At 38.7% G+C, this 19,196-nt stretch overlaps 1 protein-coding gene across 1 annotated transcript; it reads left to right on the top strand.

The window, feature by feature from the left end:
- The first annotated feature begins 700 nt into the window (after positions 1–700).
- Positions 701–16,022, top strand: ETNPPL (ethanolamine-phosphate phospho-lyase). The gene is made up of 13 exons (XM_026698227.2): positions 701–1,015; positions 3,066–3,184; positions 4,238–4,397; positions 4,892–4,966; positions 6,296–6,389; positions 6,689–6,805; positions 10,118–10,200; positions 11,291–11,516; positions 11,931–12,085; positions 13,340–13,429; positions 13,866–13,996; positions 14,704–14,771; positions 15,312–16,022. Exons 1-13 carry the CDS (start codon positions 963–965, stop codon positions 15,444–15,446), a joined length of 1,506 nt encoding a protein of 501 aa, XP_026554012.1. The 5' UTR covers positions 701–962; the 3' UTR covers positions 15,447–16,022.
- Positions 16,023–19,196: the final 3,174 nt, after the last annotated feature.

The raw sequence follows: 19,196 nt of genomic DNA, 5'->3' as shown, positions 1-19,196 counted from the left end.
TAGGACAGGGAAGATAAGAATAGAATATAATGGAACAGAACAGAATAGGGAATAGTAGAATATAATAGAGAAGAAAGGGATGGGATAGGATAGGAAAGATAAGGATAGATAGGAACAGAACAGACTAGGGAACAGAAGAATATAATAGAGAAGGATAGGACAGGACAGGACAGGATAGGATAGGATAGGAAAGATAAGAATAGAATAGAATAGAATAGAATAGAATAGAATAGAATAGAATAGAATAGAATAGAATAGAATAGAATAGAATAACTTTGTCAATTTGAATGTACACTAATCGGCATACATTAAAAACGAAATTTCATTGCATATAGCTTTCAAAGGGTCACCCCTCCAATATACACTACATGACCATGACAGAGTAAAAATAGATAAATAAATAAATAAAATAAAATAAAAAGTAAAATAAAATAAAAAAACAAAATTATGTCTATACCCTCATATATGACAGAGAGAAACAACCCAGTCTAGTTCGGATACTTCGGTGTATAGCTGGACTGAATTTTTTTTGTAAGCCCTGGAATTAAAACAATCCACGGTACTTCATGGTTACAGGACCGTCTCCTGACGCCTCCCCTTCGCAGCGTGGCCGACTCGTGCCAGACCGTGGCTGGCCAGCGGCGTTCCTGACGGAGGGAGAAATAGCCTGGAAGGCGGAGGGAGTCATTCGCTCTGCACGTGACCGCCGGAGCAAGAACGGCCGCCCTCCTGGCGCTGCCCCCGTCGCCCGGCTATGCGGCTGGCCCAGCCAGGCCTGGCCTGGGGCGAAAGGCGGAAAGATCCGGGATGGGCAAGGCAGGTTGGCAGCGGGCCGTGGAGGCGGAGTCCGACCCCCAGGCGGCGCGGGATATAAGGAAGATGCCTCTCGCCGGCCGGGCTGGCACCCAGCGAGTCCCCGACGGCTGCGGACAGCGGGAGATCTTTCGGGAGCGCCCAGGAGGATGGAGGTGTACAGCAAAGCGGAGACCCTCGCACTGCGGCAGAAACACATCGGGTGAGCGGAGAGGGCCAAGCCCAGGGAGCTGGGCGGATGGAGCGGGGAGGGTCGCCCTTCTACTCTGGCCCTCAGTCCGAGGCCGCCAATTTTTCCCGACGGGAAAGAACCCGTCCAGCTGAAGATGGACTTCCCTTTGAAAGTCAGCCTGGGCGCGTCCAGAATGGGAAGAGGGCTCCCCTCTGGACGGTTTAGGGCAGGGGTCTCAACCTTGGCCACTTGAAGACTTGTGGACTTCAACTCCCAGAATTCTGGGAGTTGAAGTCCACAAGTCTTCAAGTGGCCAAGGTTGGAAACCCCTGGTTTAGGGTTGAGGGACCCCTGGTTTAGGGTTCTGGGATTTGAAGTCCACAAGTCTTCAAGTGGCCAAGGTTGGAAACCCCTGGTTTAGGGTTGAGGGACCCCTGGTTTAGGGTTCTGGGATTTGAAGTCCACAAGTCTTCAAGTGGCCAAGGTTGGAAACCCCTGGTTTAGGGTTGCGAGACCCCTGGTTTAAGGTTGGAGACCCCGGGTTTAGGGTTAATGCTGAAGATAATACTGAGGCTTCCTTACCGAGTGGCATATTTACTTACCAGAATAACACCTTTTCTGAAACCTGTTACTTTCAGAATTTTTACAATGGAAAAGACATACAGCTACCCTTGGTTTACAAGCTCCTGTGAATTCTTCCTTTTTTATTAGTTTCAAATTTCCCTATAAAAGCCAACAAAACCTGCATGGAGTTTTTTTCCTGAGCTCTGCAGAGTTCTGTTGCAGTTGCATACATTTTAAACAAATCTTACATAAACTAGACCGATTGCTTATTGCTGTTTGATTTTGCATTACAGGTTGCATTTTAGAAACTTTTAATTTTTATTGTTCCTACATTTACTAACTTTCAGTGACATTTACACTTGCAGTATACTTATTTTTATTTTGTAATGTGTGGAAGTCCTATAAATAGTGAAAATATTTCACTTTTTCATTTCTATCTTCCACCCATGCTTTCATATCTTGGTTTCGAATGATTTCACTTCTGTAAAAATCAACACCTAAGAGACTAGATCAGTGTTAATTTCCCTAAAGAATATGTGATAAATATAGTAAGCAAGCTAAGATGCATGTATCATGAATTGGATTAGATGAGCCAATTTTAGATGCCAGTGTTGACATGCTGATATATAACCATCGGTTTATGTAACCATCAGCAAGTGTACTGGTAATTCTTGCAAAATCAGCCTGCTGATATTATGCAAAACCAAAGTTGGTTTCCAAGACAAAAATTCCGTACAAACAAATAAGGGTTGTTTCTTCAGAGTTTTTGCAAAACACGGTTGCAAAAAAACAACAACCCTATTTTGTCTTTGCTGGTATATAAATAAAACCTTCCAAACATAAAAGTAGACAGACTTGTAAGTTATTTAGATTGGGTTTTTTTCCCCTCAATAACAGTTTTATTGATTTGTCTTTCCTTGCACACAATTTATTCCCCAGATGGAATGAACCTTTCCATTCATCCCCAGAAACAAATCTAGGACAGGTCAGACAGGAAGTGGGGGGGGGGGGTTGCTCTCCTTTTTTATAATGTGTTTAAAGGTCTATTGTTTCAAAATGGTTACTTGGTTAAAACTTGATTGAGGTTCTTAGCTTGGAACAGAGGAACCTGTTCATATGGTTTTCAAAATGGATTGTAGGAAAAAAGTTCTCAGTTAACAGATTACAGTAGAACTGTGATTCCAATTCAGACACCCAACTCCATTGGTATATCAACACTTGCTGTCATCACTAAGTGTCTTGCAGATTAATGACTGAATTGGCTAAACTGAATTGTCATGTTAGCTGTTTTGACCTGGCACGGCCTTTCTTCAAATTCCTCACACTGAACAATGAATGTGCATGCATCATGAACTTCAGCTCTGTTTAATGTATCGCCAAGCACATGAATAGGTCTCAGTGCTAAAGGACCACTGAAAGTCAAGAATGCAAAGCATTTTTGTGTTTGTATACATGTACGCTTAGCAACGCTGTTGAGCTGATCCAAACTAAAACAATTCGGTATCATCTCTTACAGGCCATCATGCAAAGTTTTCTTTGCTAAAGATCCCATTAAGATTGTACAGGCTCGTGGACAATATATGTTCGATGAGAATGGAGAAAAATACTTGGATTGCATTAACAATGTAGCACACGGTAAGAATTTAGGATTCTGCTAATGTCCCAACATCAACTACAATCAAATTACCAAATTGACGCATTAGGTATAACACAAGCAATGGCATGAAGCTCACATTTTCTACCAGAAATGTTTCCGTTAATGGACAAAGTACATACATTTTCATCATCTTTCTTGTCAAGTTTAGAAAAGAAAGCTTAAGTAAAGGGGAAAAAGGATTTCCTCACAAAGGAGCATGGTCCAGCATCTGTATCTTTTCAGACCAGGAGTGTAAACTTGATTTTATTGAGGGTTGGGGGACTGGGGGGCTGCATCAGGGTTGGGGGACTGGGAGGTGTATGTGGCTGGGGGGTGGCAGCCAGGGGGGGCATGGCCAGCTCAACTTCACTCATTGAAGCTTCATTTTTGGCTGCGATGGCCTCTTGCAGCCCCCTGCCAGTGAAAACAGAGCCCAGGGGGATGGTGCGTGGCCCACCCAGGCTCTGTTTTCGCTGGCAGAAGGCTGCAGGAAGCCATCGTGGCTGAAAATGGAGCCCGATGGGCTGTGCATGGCCCTCCCGATCTCCTTTTTTGCTGACAGAAGCACTGCAGGCCGGTCCTTTGCTGTTTTCAGGGTGGCCCCGTGGGTCAGATCTAAGCATGCCACGACCTGGATTCTTGAGTTTGACACCCCTGTTCTAGACCCACAGGGACAGCTATGCTGAGCAAAAGAAAAAATTTGATAAGTTGAAGGATCCAATCTGAGTTGGTCACCAGGACCAAAGGTTTAGTTTTCCAAGCTTTTGGGGCTCGTGCTGGAACCCATCCTCAGCAAACTTCTTTGTCCGCAGAATGTGTGCGTTGGGCTGTTCTATGTGTTGTATTTATATGGTCAGTTAGGATGGTAAGGGTCAACATCCTAATTAACAACCAAAAGCCACACCGAACCAGGCAATAATTGCCTTCATTTTGATACGTGTCTACAGCAATGGTGAAAGCAAACCGTTAAGCCAGGGCAGAATAAGAACCTTACACAGTGTTGCTAGAGAGATCCGTGGACTAAGAGCTTTCCTGTACTTGATCCTTTCTAGTTGGACACAGCCATCCTGATGTAGTCAAGGCTGCAGTGAAACAAATGGAGCTGCTTAATACCAATTCTCGATTCCTGCATGACAATCTGGTCCAGTACGCCAAACGCCTCACAACTACCCTACCAGAGAAGCTTTCGGTTTGCTACTTTGTGAACTCTGGGTATGTTGGAAGGACTTTTCTGCCAGCTCCCTGGATCATAAGAAGCCTGTTAAGAAAGATTTTTTTTTCCTTTCTCCTTCATGTAGTTGAGGGCATATTGGTTTTGAATGACAAATAGTTCCTGCTATTTATTTTAACACCAATCCCTTTTTGTTAATAAATCCTGCTTAAGAAACTCTGTCACAATCATGTTTAGAAATAATTAAATTCATTTTTTGGCAACTGCCAAAGTTCCTTAACCAAAGATTCTATAGATGTGTGGAAATATGTATGGGCAACATTTTGGTTTTAATGCCCAAAGAGAAACCTGTTGTATTATGCAAGTTTGATTGCAGTTCAGGCAGTTGCTTTTATCTGATTGAAACAGATGTAACAACCTGCAATGTTAATATTTTAATATTGTGTTTATGCCACAAACACATTTCTGCTGTTTGTTTCAATTACTATGTTTTGGGCTAAAACCCCTGAACTGCTTTTCTAATACTCTTTTACAGCTCTGAAGCAAATGACCTTGCTTTGCGCCTGGCTCGGCAGTACAGTGGTCACTATGATGTGATAACCCTTGACCAGTAAGTGTGCAGAGTGTATGTGTGACGTTAGCTCTTTGCAACATAAAATAATAAGTGCTACAATAGCTGATTCTCCGTTGCCTTGAATCACATAAATGCAGGCATAGTTTATGATGAATTTTTATTCATATAGAAATTCACTTTGAGCTGTACAACCTCAGTCATTTATATGAAATGTGGGAGGATGAGTTGGTTGATCTGTAATTATTCAGTAGAACCATTTTATTTACTTTTTAGCATTTAGCATTAGAATCTGAACTTACATACTGTCCCATAGTGCTTTACAGCACTCACTGGGTGGCTTGTAATGTCAGCATTATTTGCATATTGCCCCCAACAATCTAGGCCCTCATTTTCCTGACATTGGAAGGATGAAAGGCTGAGCCAACCAATTAGGATCAAGCTCTAGACCAGGGGTGTCAAACTTGATTTCATTGAGGGCTGCATTAGGGTTGTGTTTGACCTCGGGGGTGGGAGGCATGGCCAGCTTGACGTCACTCGTGTCGGGGGCACCTGTGGTGGCCCGAGCTCTCTGCCAGCGAAAACAGGCTCCTGAGGTCTGTTTTTAGCCGTGAGGGCCTCCTGCCAGTGAAAACGGAGCTGGGGGGGCACGCGCAGCCCTCCTGGGCCCCATTATCGGCCACAATAATGCCTCCTGCAGCCCTCTGCCAGCAGCCCCAAGCTCTGTTTTCACTGGCAGAGGCACCCCAGGTCAGTCCTTCACTGTTTCCAAGGCAGCCCCACGGGCCAGATCTAAGCACCCTGCAGGCCAGATTCCCTCCCCCCCACAGGGCCTTTAATTTGACACCCCTGCTCTAGACTATGGGCTACAAATGCTGTACTTAACCATGTGCCACCAGTGGGTTATTTATTTATTATTATACTCATGATAGTCTGCTTTTCTTCACATAGAGATGATAGATAGATAGATAGATAGATAGATAGATAGATAGATAGATAGATAGATAGATAGATAAATAGATAGATAGAGACTGACTATGATGGATGGATAGATAGATACAGACAGATTTATTCATCAAGTTCATATTTACTCTTAGCAACCACATAGATTTACTCCATGGTGATCTGTCTTCAGCCTGGTCTCTCGGGTAGTCCAAAAATGACACACACACACAGAGGTCTCTAATGTTATCCTAAGAACTCTGTGAGGAGAAATGAACTGAGACATATTAGTGGCCCAAGGTCCTCTAGTCAGCTGCATGTGCATAATGAGACTGGACCTTAGACTGAGTCTTCCCAATCCAAGTCCAAAACCTTAATCATCATCCCTGTATTTTGAATCACACTGTACTCATGATTTTTTTTTAGTGCTTATCATGGTCACGTGACTTCCTTGATTGATATCAGTCCATATAAATTTAATCAGCTGGGAAAAGAGGCCAAAAAGGAATTTGTACATGTGGTGAGTATTAATTATATTTCAAGTTTTCGAAGTTCTCCCTACCAACATATTGTTACTGTCAATTCCTGCATAAGCCTACATAGAAGTTGGATCTATTGAGCTAAAACAGGGCAGGCTTCCAAGCAATCTGGTATTATTTTCATGTAAAAGGCCTTAAAAATCAAAACTCAATATGTACTTTGCATAGACTCATATGCGCAGAGAGAAAGGTTACTGGTTGTTAAGTATAGCTTTGCTATGTCTTCTGGAAGGGAATTTGCATTGAAATGAATATTTCAAAGATTTGTCTTGCCTTTTAGGCCCCTTCCCCAGATATCTACAGAGGGAAGTATAGAGAAGACCATGAAGATCCAGCAGGTGCTTATGCTGATGATGTGAGAAATATTATCGAAAAAGCTCAAAAGAATGGTCATAAGGTACATTAGCTCTTGAACTTTTTTTTTTAAAAGATTTCTCTTGCTTCTTCCCAATCTATCAATGTTCATCCTGATTAAAACCACTTAACTATCTTATATAATTGAAATGTCTTTCATTTTTTAAACAGATTCTGGATTTTAAGGTATTCCCTATCCTCTTTAATTTAAATTTGTGAGTTTTACAAGCACTGTTTTAAATGAGGACCGACATGGTTTTAATAAATCTGGATTTCCCATCTATCTCTTTACCTTCCTGACATCTTTTTGTGGCTGTGAACAGGAAGTATCCTAGCAAAAGTCTGTTTTCTCTATTTATGCTGAGGGATCCTGTTTTGCAAACTAATATAATAGTTTGAAGACCCACAAAGCTTCCATCTGTGAATTGTAAGCAGTATTTGAATGGATATCCTTTATCCTAAACCTATACCTAAACATGAATTGGAATGCATGGAGTGTGCAACTTGTAGCAAAATTAAAATTCCCATTACATCAGCCCATCTCACCCAGTCAGAAAGGAAGGTATGTTACATACCCTGTCAGTTAAAGAACTTAAAGAGTTCTTTAAAGAGTCAAAGAGTCATTGTCCCCCCACCCACCCTTTGGAATATTTTCCCCATGAAGGTGAGGGAGGCCCCCATTCTCCTGCACTTCTGAAAAGAAGACAAAATGTGACTCTGCAGCCTCGTGTGGAGAGCCCAAAGAACACACAGACACAGGGCTGGCTAGTGCTTTGAAAGCCCTCCCTCTTTTTAAATTAAATGTTAACAGTGTTAATGTTAGCAGTGTTTAACCAACCTTGTCTCTTTCTAAAATTTTAACTTTCATACGCTGTTCTTACGTTTGAATATTTTATGGACACTCCCCAGACTTGGATTTAAAATTTCTTCACTAATGATTGAAGAAAACTCACCTGCTGTTTTGAGACTTATGGATCCAAAGGTTCCTAACTGCTGAAAAGAAGTAAAGCAATTTTCCAAACTGATTAGAAAAAGATGAAGCTTGTTTACTTTAAAAGCCACAGCATTTTGTTTTCAAACTACAGGTGGTTTATTATTTAATTTAATTTAAGAGGGACTCCCCAGGGTCCCTCTTTGAGAGAGATGGGCAGTTCAAAATGTAAAAAATAAATGAACAAAATCAACAGATAGTTCCATACTACAAAAAGATGATACTGAAAGCCCAACAATTTCACTACATGTCTTCTTTCAGACAATACTGAATTCAGAAAATCAGTACGGTTCCATGGATGCCCCAGAAATATGTTTTACACTCCAGTTTACTTCTGCTCTTAGAAAAGGACTTCCAGTACGTCATTATCTGTCTCACCAAGCTTCCAGCAAGTTACATAATAATACATTAACTTGGTTGTAATACCTAAAGGAAAACTAGTATATAATAAAATAGTATATAATAAAGCTGCCTTCCGTAGCCTAGCATTTGCCAAAATTGTTAGATTACAACTCTTGGGATTCTCAATCATCATTAAAACTGTTTAGCATTTTAACTGAAAAAGGTGAAACAGAATTTAGAATTAGAAACCACAAAACCTTATCCACCAAACTCAATCAAAATAAATACAAAAGGATAAAAGGATAACAAAACACAATTTAGTATGATTGGGTTTAAAATAAAACACTCTGGTTAACTAAAAGTTCAAGTAAGAAAGGCTTCTTACTTAAGCAAATACCAAAGGATTTGATATACACGTGAGGCAAAAATTGCTATTTAAAATCAGCAATTCCAAATATTTTAAAGTGATTTTTAAAAAGGAATTTCAGAATAATAGACTTTGTTAACATAATTAATTACGGTACAAAGATCACCATCATAAAAGGATCAACAAAAGTAAATTTAAAAGTAATTTAAAATTATCTAAATGTATAGAATTAAGGATATGCAATGCTTCTGATTTATTTGAAGCACTTTAGAGCATAGTATACTACAAATCTAACACTTATCTGCAGTTCATTAAAGCAGCTGTGTCATTTTCAGGTTTCCACAGCAACTGTAGGAGCTTTTCCACAGCAACCTTATGACTAAGACTGCTTTAATAATTCACAAGGAGGTACTACATCTCTGTACCTAATTCTTCCCAATCAGATCCGAAGCACTACCCATCTTTAACAAAAAACAAACTAATAAATAATGATAATAATACATTTTCCAGGGATGTTTACCAAGTCCTAAAAAGTGCTGCATCATTTTTTAACTTATTTTCTCTCAACTACCTTAAAGTCCAGAAATCTATCAGTCTTTAAATCCTTAACCAGTTTTTTAAAAACAAAATCTAACAGGTAGTTTCTATTTTCTTCCCTTTGTCTGTTTCTCTTCCTTTTCATATATATCTTTATAGGTTTTGGTGCCGTAAACCTGTGATAACGTTTTACAGACAATGGGAAATCTTCTACTGCCTGGCTGTAGTGTACCTCTTCAAGTCTATGTGCCCTTCTTTACACGTTACCGCATGACCTTCTTTCCAGGAAGACCCTCCTGCCCAGCTACCATGGAACCTACAGATTCTCAGGGAGGGTTGCGCAAAGTGTGGGAGGCAGTCAGATAAATAGCAAACGTGCACTGCAGGCAGTTTTGGGGGCAGCAATGGCTTAATGCTGAGGGCAAAAAAACAGAGAAAAAAGTAAGCTTCATGTTCTGGACTACCAAAGAGCTGATACTGACTCTTGATTTGACATGATGTCTTTGTGTTTATTTGTATTGTTTTATTCCCAGCAACTGGAATTACTTTTAAATGTAGGTTTCTTTTTGTTAAGTGGCTCTTTTTTGTGAACTTTTTCTAAAGCAGGGATGTCCAAAATTTCACTCTGTGGAACATTACCCCCCGGGGCAATATGTTTAGGTATCTTAGCTAAGAAAAGGGGAGATGCAACTGGATATTCCAGTGTACCATATATAATAAAAGAACGTGCCAAATATTCTTTTGATATTTGGGGATTTGGAATAATAAATGATTAATCAAATATGGAACCTCATCATTTATCAGATAATCTGGAAGTAAAATCTCTTTGGGCATTCCATCTAAAGTAGATACTTAAATGTTGGTAGACTTTGAAGATCAGTCCAACACTTTCTCAATAAATTTTTGTGGTAATTTAATAATTCAATTGAATGCCTGACCTGGCATTGAAAAATTGGGCATCCCTTACTCATAGTTATCTATACAATTGCCCAAACTCTTTGTTCATTTACTTTCCTTGTTTTGATAGCCTACATTTAATTATTGGGTCATTTGCAAAGACTAGGCTGAGGACCATTCTTTCTTTAACACCTTCTTCTGCAACATCTTCTCTGACTTAGATTGCTGCCTTTATTGCTGAATCCATGCAGAGTTGTGGAGGCCAAATAATTCCACCTGCAGGCTATTTCCAGAAAGTGGCACAGTATGTATAGTGCGTGGAATGGCTTAATTGTAGCAGGACAATTAGCAGCAGTTCTCCAATCTACTATCGTGCCTTCCTACAATTTTCAATATAGCAATATAGCCATTCTACCATGTTTTCCCCAAAAATAACCTACTCAGAAAGTAAGTCCTAGTTTGATTTTTACATGTGCAGCCAATATAAGCCCTACCCCCAAATAAACCCTAAGTAAGATCCCACTCTCTCCAGGGTGCATAGCTAAAAATTAAGCTAGGATGGGGATGGGGGCGGGATGGAGATGGAGATGGGGGGTGACACATGCAAGTGAGGTGAGTCAGTGGACAACATCCTAATAAGACCTGGTGCCTTTTTTGATGGCAAAAAAATATAAGTCGGGGTCTTACTTTCGGAGAAACACTGGTACCTTTTTAGAAATAGTGGGTTGTGGTTGTGATTTTTGTTCCCTGAAGTAACAGACAACTTGTAACAAGAAAATTTTGGCAAATACCCAATAGCAATGACAGTGATTTTTTTTCACTGTAATATCTTAGCATGCACTGTTCCTAGTAATGTATATAATTAGGGAAACTGAGAAGAGTTATCATGCCACTTAATATTTCCCTTGTTTTATTTTTAGCATGTATATAGCAAATTAATTTGAAATGAATATCAGAATGAATATGTATAGAGTAAATAATACAAAGAGTGATTTAGAAAAGCATCCAGACCCGGCACCCTTATGCATATATTGAGGAAATAGTTTTATAAACAATATGCCTCATGATTTTTCTGATCAAAGGTAGTAATTTCAAATTTTTCATTTGATTTGGCCTTTCAATAACTAAAAACCAGCAGTATGTTGGGCCCCAGGCAATGTTTCAAGTCCATTAGATTCCTTTCAGGCTCTGATGAATCACTCTAATAAAGAGTGCAGTATGTATTTTATAACAATAGCAGTATTTGCATTTCTCAGATCTCAAAGGAATTTTTTAGGTGCTGTGTTTAAAGTTCATATAATTAATCATTTTATCATGTGGGAGAAAGTCACAAATCAATGGTTACCTAAAGTCATAATGACATATCTGAACTGTTTTTTTTCTTTAATGTTCAGATTTGTCCACAAAGCAGGAGGAGTTTTCATAGCAGATGAAGTCCAAGTTGGATTTGGTCGAGTTGGGAAGAATTTCTGGGCATTCCAGCTGCAAGGGGAAGACTTTGTGCCTGACATTGTCACTATGGGGAAGCCCATTGGCAATGGCCATCCAATGTCTTGTGTTGTTACAACAAGAGAAATTGCAGAAGCCTTTGGTGCCTCAGGCTTAGAGTACTTCAATACTGTGAGTATCACTTTTAGTGTTATAATCATAGTTAAATTATAAGTTCAGATCATCAGAATACAAATTAAGTATGTAATGATACGTTCCAAAATGGAAACTATAGTACTTATGCTACTAAAATGTAAATCAGCCAGCCTGATTTGAAAGGAAGTAGAATATTTAATAAGGCAATTATGAAGACTGATTAAGTGATTTGTGTACATACTCAGTGCATTACTGAGATGCTGAAGGTTAGCTTTGTACTGTTTCATTCTTATCCTCTCTAAATTGGACCACACAATCTTTCAAATAGAGAATGTTGTCAAAAAGCCATCTCCTCTCACAGCCCTTCAAATATAGAGTTGCTCTTGGTAAAATAAGGTCACATTTAGGGGAAAGAGATATTTGAAATTGCTATCCTATTCTTGCTTTCAGTTTGGTGGCAACCCGGTATCTTGTGCAATTGGTCTGGCTGTCTTGGATATAATAGAAAAGGAAGATCTACAGGGTAATGCCACGCGTGTTGGAAACTATCTCTTTGGACTACTCAAGGAACAACAGAAAAAGCATTCATTGGTGGGAGATGTCAGGTAAGGTAAAATTTACTTTTAGGTTATTACCATCATCCAGAACAGCATAAAGGAAAACCTATGCATTGGTCAAATAAACCTTACTGTTACATACTACCCTCAGAGCTCTAATAACAACTAAAGTAATGCAAGACTAATAAGCTGCTTTGGAAGACTATGAAGAAAAAGATAGTTAGTTCAAGATACAACTACTAAGTTATTTGTTACGTTGTGGTGAAGATAAAGATATCTAGCCTATGCTGAAAGAATTTTACAATTTCTAGATCTAGTTTAGAATGATGACACTTATCTTCTAAAGGCCAGCATAGATTAAAAACTGTTTCTGAGGAAGTAACTGCTTCTTTACCAGTTCTGCTAGTACAGATGCCAGTTGGAACTCTTAATTTCTATGGTAAACAAGGAAAACTTTTTCAAGGGTGGCTAATCACTGCAAATTTTCTTTCTGCTGGTTAAAGCTAGTGTATATTTAGCTAATGTTTGATCGATATCCGGATGTTACATTCTTAGAGATAAGCTGTTCTGGCATTCCTTCCTGTTGCCACAGAGAAAGAGTAGCCTAAGAAGCTCCTGCCTGTGCTCCAAATTCAAAGGAAAGCAGAAGTATCCCCTTGGAGAAAGGGGTCAGAAAAGTTAAGGTGCTCTGTGCGGTACGTGTGAAAAAGAGGCAGGGTTCAGTTGCATGGTGGTGACTGCCATCTTGACTTTTTTTGACCCCTCTCCCCACGGACATCGTTGTAGAAAAGTCTTCCTAGCACTTGGGAAAACCATGACCTGGGTGACTGAGAATCTCTAGACTTTTAGCTATACAATTTGGGATGAACATCCTTTGAGTGGTATGGGAATAAGAATGGATTTCCAGAAGAAAAAAATTGCAGACTACAGGGAGCAGGAGCACCACTCAGGTGACCCCGAGGACACAGATAAACTTCCAAGGGCTTCAAAGACCCTCTAAAAGGATGCAAATTATCAGCTGTCTGCAAGGAATATAAATCCTTCCATTCCCCACTATTCTCTCGGGGCTGAAGAAGCTTCTTGGATGAGAAGTGAAACATCCTCAAAGAAAAAGAAAAAACAAGAAAGGCCAGTTGCTGCCTGAAAAAGCACCTTGGGACTAGCACTTGGCAATTTTGCCTGCACAAGCCCACACACAGAAAGACAAACACATATAAACACACCCAGCTATCATGAAGTGACCTATTAATAGTGAAATGTGATTTTTCATACTGTTACATTTGTCCTTTATTATGTTTGTAGGGGTGCTGGCTTATTTATTGGTGTGGACCTTGTGAAAGATCAAATAAGGAGAACTCCAGCTACTGCTGAAGCCCAGCATATCATTTACAAGTAAATATCTTATCAAAACGTAATATTAAACTGAAGTAAATAAATCCCTAAGAAGCAGGAGCTCATTTTTACCTATTTATTTAACTTTGCCAAGAAACTAGTCCCACCAAAATACAGAGTGCATTGCCTTCCTTAGGCAGTTGAGGCATCAGGAAAGGGAAATTGCTGAATATATTATTGCTGTAAGATGTCTACTTATTCCTAAGATCCCATGTCTTCCTGAAAATTCATGGAAGTCCCATGAATTCTCCTCCTATTATGCTTCCGGTAGTATGTAAGAATGTACAGCATGTATGTATGTATATATTCTGAAACTCTGCCACCACCAGAATGTTACTAAATTCACCCAGATTAAAAGTAGTTGTAATTTCTTAAAATTAAACATCACACATTTTTCTTTGTGTTCAAAAGTAATTTTTTGCTTCTATCTAATTAGGCTGAAAGAAAGGAAGATCCTTCTGAGTGCAGATGGGCCTTATAGGAATGTCTTGAAATTTAAGCCACCCATGTGCTTCAGCATGGAAGATGCAAAGTTTGTAGTTGAGCAAATTGATGAGCTCCTTACAGGTAAAGTAGAATACTGACTTTGTCTAGGTTTATTTTAAAAGCCACCATCTAATAATATACCGCTCTATAATAGGAAGAAAGTGGTATGTAATCATTGACCCACAGGAGAAGGAGTGGAGGTGGCCATAGCTTTGCTCAGTGTCTTAGCAAATGGGAAACCCATAAGTCCATTCAATGGAGAACCTAGGCTAGTACAAACTAGGGGGAAAATAAGACTTCATCCTTAAAACTAATGTAATAATTCCATAACCACCTGCATGATCATTGTAGATAAAGTCTTAGATTGTATATAATCTGTTCCAATAAACAACATTTAATGGCTTTCAGCTCTCAGGTAAGTCCTTTGTATAATTTAGATAACTGTTGTTGAAAGGTATTCTTTGCATGGAATCCAGAGGGGAATAAAACAACTTTACTGCTTTACAGCTTTGACAAGCTAAGAGCTAGGATTGGTTATGAACTACAGACTCCAATAATTTAATAAATTTAATACACAATTTTAAAAAGAGCAAATTTAAAGAAGGATTGCATGGATTTTATTTGTCCATCCTGCTGCTTCAAGATGCATTGGACTTCGAGCTTAGAATCGTTATACTAAATGGAACTGAATTAGGTGATCTTCAAGTGCAATTGTGTGATAAATTATTTATATTTATTTACACTCAAAGAGGTTATTCATAATAAAATAAATTTATTTTGTTTTCTAGATTTAGAAAAAGCAACTCAAATCAGGGCTAAAAACAGTCTACCTACAAATACACAGTCTAAAAGAAAAGTAAGTTTGGAAAAAGTAAATTTGCTTTTTTTTAACATAATTACGGTAATACATGTACAGTCACTAATATTGGAGCAAATATTTCCAGTCTGTGTCACTTTCTCATATATATTCTCATCAGTCATTCCAACACATTAGTCCATCAATTCACAAATAAAAATCGACAAAAATATCTTGAAATACTGTATGTTTTCTTGCCTTCTTCTCTCCTCTCAAAAACTCAATTTTATAATTATATTTTCTATATAACATGAGTTCTGATATGTATTTGTATGTGCATGTGTAATGTTTATACACTGTATATACGGTATATACACACACATATAAGAACACCCCTGCAATATTTGAAGAGTTACAAACTCTGAATATCAATATATTGATCAGCTCATTCATCCAATGCAATCAAGCCAAATTGCATTCCTCCCTTGGAACTACATGAGTGAAAAGCAGGAATGAGAAATAGTTCTGGCTGTTCTGAGTAGATCAAATATTTGTTGAAGTCAGTATCTGCTTGTTTCTCAAATTACTCATTTCTTTCAGTTGCCTACTGGTGGGAGTTCCCAGTTAGAATTCAACAATGAAAACATCAGTCCAATTAATGGTACCATCTGCAGACATGAAAATGGATTTTCTGGTGAAAGCCATACGGTGCCTTGTAAAAGAATTAGGACGTGAAACGAAAGGATTTCCTGTATAGCTGATCGTGTTTAAAGAAAAATGGCTTCAGTCTACTATTACTTATAACTCATTATATATGATGAGAAATACCCATTTTTACCTATAGCCAATATTTGGAGCATCACATTTTGCAGTACTATTTTCTTAGACAAAATTAGTATTGCCTTCTTTGCTTGAGATGCCATGGATATATTTTGACTGTTCTGTTTGACATTTCAAATTTAAACATTAATGATGTCTCACATTTTAATGATGAATGTATAATCCTATGCCTTACAAACATATAACTTGTACTTCTCAAAAGTAGTCGAACAAAAAGATACATGGAAGAATCTGTGATGCTGGGTACATTTTTAAGACTTATAAAATTAAGTCCCACCATAAAGCCTTCTTCTGATTTGTGAATCAGATGATAGGTCTTGTGTTTGTATTTGTGTATATATGAGAGAGAAAATAAATTGTGATTCCTTATGTATACAATATGGAAAATTACATGGCTTATATTCAACTTTGGATTTGTGTTAGTATCATGTAGTATGATAAAACCTCATTAAACTTGACTTAACATTTTGATGTACTATGACATTATTGTGTTCATTTTAGAGGATGTTTGTCAATTGTTTCTTTAATGTTATCAGTATTCTTTTATCACTCTAATTGATCATTAGGTAGTTTTTTATTTGTTTATTTCAAAGAATAAAATTATTTAACCATAGAATCCTTGTGTATTTAAATGAATAACTTGCCAACAATGTGTAAAAAATACTTGGTAATGTTACTTTCTTTTGGGGGTTGATCTTTACTCCCATCTCAAACTAGCATAGCTATAAATTAACATGGTTAATGCCTATGGACATCAGCTGCTTGGAATGAATGAATTATTCAAAGTTCCAACCCATATTGCTGTGAATTGTAAATATTCAAGGTAGAACAACTACCTCAATTTGCACTCATAGTCCAAAATAGGAAGAACAAAGTTTAAATTTAACATGCCCATGAAATTATTTGTGTTCCCTTTTTTTCTGAAAAAGCTCTTTTAGCTCTTTTATATTTCCTTCTGGCTTCACTTCTAATCTATTTTAGTCATTCTACCTCCTGCAGACTCATACATCGTGAAGAGTTTCAACCCAGGAAAAGCTTTGTTGTTTTAGTTTCTGATCATTAAACTGTCCACAAACCTGGCTAGCACATTTATTTTTAAATCTTTGCCAGAAGGTTGGGTAAATGGAATAAAACAATGTTCTCTTCCCTCACAAGATTCTTGGTTCCAACCTTCTCATGAAGGTTCTCATGAAGATAGCCAAACAGGAGAAGAATACCTGCAAAACAATGCTGAATAAGTTTTCTCAAGATTGTGGGGTCCTTGGTGCTCTCTGAGCTTAGGACCCCACAATTCAACCCTAACTATAAATATTCTTTTCTATTTCTCAAGTTTTCCAATATTGGATTTACGGGTTTATCAATAAACTCATAGCAACCAGTTGTATAATGCAAACAAAAATATAGGCCACATTCTTGGGAAGCCTTTGAACATTCTAGAAATTTCTGTTACAGTCTTCTGAAAGGCACCACATGAGGACACTGGGATAGGAAACCCTAGTTGTCAGCTATGAAGCTATCAGGTATGTGTTACAAAAATCCAAATTACCACTATATATAGTCAAACAATAACTTCAATATCTCTATAATGCTTGGTTAATAGTTATCTGGATTTTTGCATCCCAGACCTGGTAACCTGTTAGCATAGCATATATTTTCCAGATTCTTTCCTGCCATCAGTTGCCAAGAAGTTAATCTTCAAAAAAAATGAAAAAAGTCAATTAGATACACATCATTTGGGCACAAATCTTTGGACTATGTATGAACCATTAATATAACCCAGAGGTATCTATGCTGGCTAGGGAATTCTGAGAGTTGAAGCCCACAGGTTGGACACCCCTGATATTGCCTAAAAGTGATGTCAGGCCTAAACCGCTTTTGTGCTTTGCCCACAAGATTTATATGTGGAAAACCAGGCATCTTTTACAGTATTATTATCAGCCTATCTAAGTCATATACTCATAAGGCAAGGATGAGATGGAAACTACATTTACAATCTTACAACAGTTGCTTAAAGAACACAGTGAGGTTAGCGGCATTCTTATATCTAATATCTGAACAATGTACTTGAATGCACAAGGAAAAGGAGTTTGGGAATTTTTCAGAACACAGCCCACAGTGTTGTAGATGGGAAATAGGTGGTGCTGGATTCCTCCCCCTCTGTTGAGGGAGGGTTGTGTTCTGAAAAATTCCCAAACTCCTTTTACTTGTTCCAAGAAGGGTCCACACCCATTGCTGTTCCCAGAAGTTTCCACACCCATTTGCACTCTGACACGGGTGAGCCTGAGGACACAAATAAACTCTCAACTGGCCTCAAGAGTTCTCAGGGAGAGTGCTAACACAAATGAAGGTGAATGGATGTGGTCCAGAATAATGTTGCAGGATCCAATCTGGGTCAGTCTCCGGAACCAGAGGTTTTGTCTTCTGAGCTTTCAGGCTCATGCTGGAGCCCATCTTCAGGGAACTTCTTTCTAGCAGAGGGTGTCAGAACAGAGTTCTAAAAACCAGATGACTGCAAAGAAATATGATTCTTCCAACCCCAACCTCCTCCCCACCATCCCGTTGGAACTAATCCTTCCATTGCTCCTACCTGAATCCCTGGAGCTTCTTGGATGAGAAGCAAAATGTTTTCTTCCTTTGCAAGGGAAAAACCAGTCCAGTTGCCTCTTAAAAAAGCATCTTAGAGACAAGTAAAAGGGTGACATTTTTGTCGAAGAAAGATAAATTCTACATCAGTCTATTACTGCAGTCCAATGAAGTGACTGCAACTTGTAAAAACCTATGCCTTTTAATTAAAGGTGTTACAGAAAAAATGCTCCTGTATTTCTTCTGACTCCCTTACTTCAAGATTGCCCAAGGTCCCTATTACTATTATCTTTGTCACTTTGCCACCTATTACTTTGGTTGAAAGCCAAATAATTACAGGTGGCCTGAAACAGAGTCATACAGAGGCAAAGTAGGGGTTGAAAGCAGAGGCAGCAAATTTCATTCCAGTATAGTTTTCTGCTGACTCAAGGGTGGATGGATAACACGTCAACTCAGCAGTAAAGAAAAGTCCTTTGCTACTTTGCCACCTATTACTTTGGTTGAAAGCCAAATAATTACACCAGGCCCAAGGTTGACTTTCATCTTTCTAAGGTGGGTAAAATTAGGATCCAGATTGTTGGGGGCAATATGGTGATTCTGTAAAACCACTTAGAGAGGGCTGTAAAGCACTGTAAAACAGTGTATAAGTCTAAGTGCTATTGCTATTACATTGCAGTAATAAGCATGGCAAAACACTATTATTTCTCTTATTTTAATGCATCTGCCTATAGTTGCCTAGTGGCCCTATTTAAGGTGGCTTGATATCTACTGCAGAGGGAGGGGTCCTAAGACTATCTGCAGGACTGCCGTACAGAATATTCTTGCTAGTAGGCAGATATACTATTTCCCTGGAAACAAGACCTATCATGAAAATAAGCCCTAGCATGTTTTTTATGTATGTGCCCAATAAGTGCTACCTCCAAAGTAAGAGCCTGCAAAGCAGATGCCTACCCTTTCTGTCTGGTTGTTCATAGCCAGAGCCACCAGGTGAGGCAGGGTAGTGATGGAACTGCCCCATGCAACCATGCACCAGCTTATCTCAGGGCTCCCACATTGAAAAAA

The sequence above is a fragment of the Pseudonaja textilis genome, chromosome 6, assembly GCF_049901715.1.
Source record: "Pseudonaja textilis isolate UNSWEBS1 chromosome 6, rPseTex1.2, whole genome shotgun sequence".
NCBI lineage: Eukaryota > Metazoa > Chordata > Lepidosauria > Squamata > Elapidae > Pseudonaja > Pseudonaja textilis.
The sequence above is the reverse complement of the archived record's forward strand: the minus strand, read 5'-3'. Positions and strand labels throughout refer to the sequence as shown.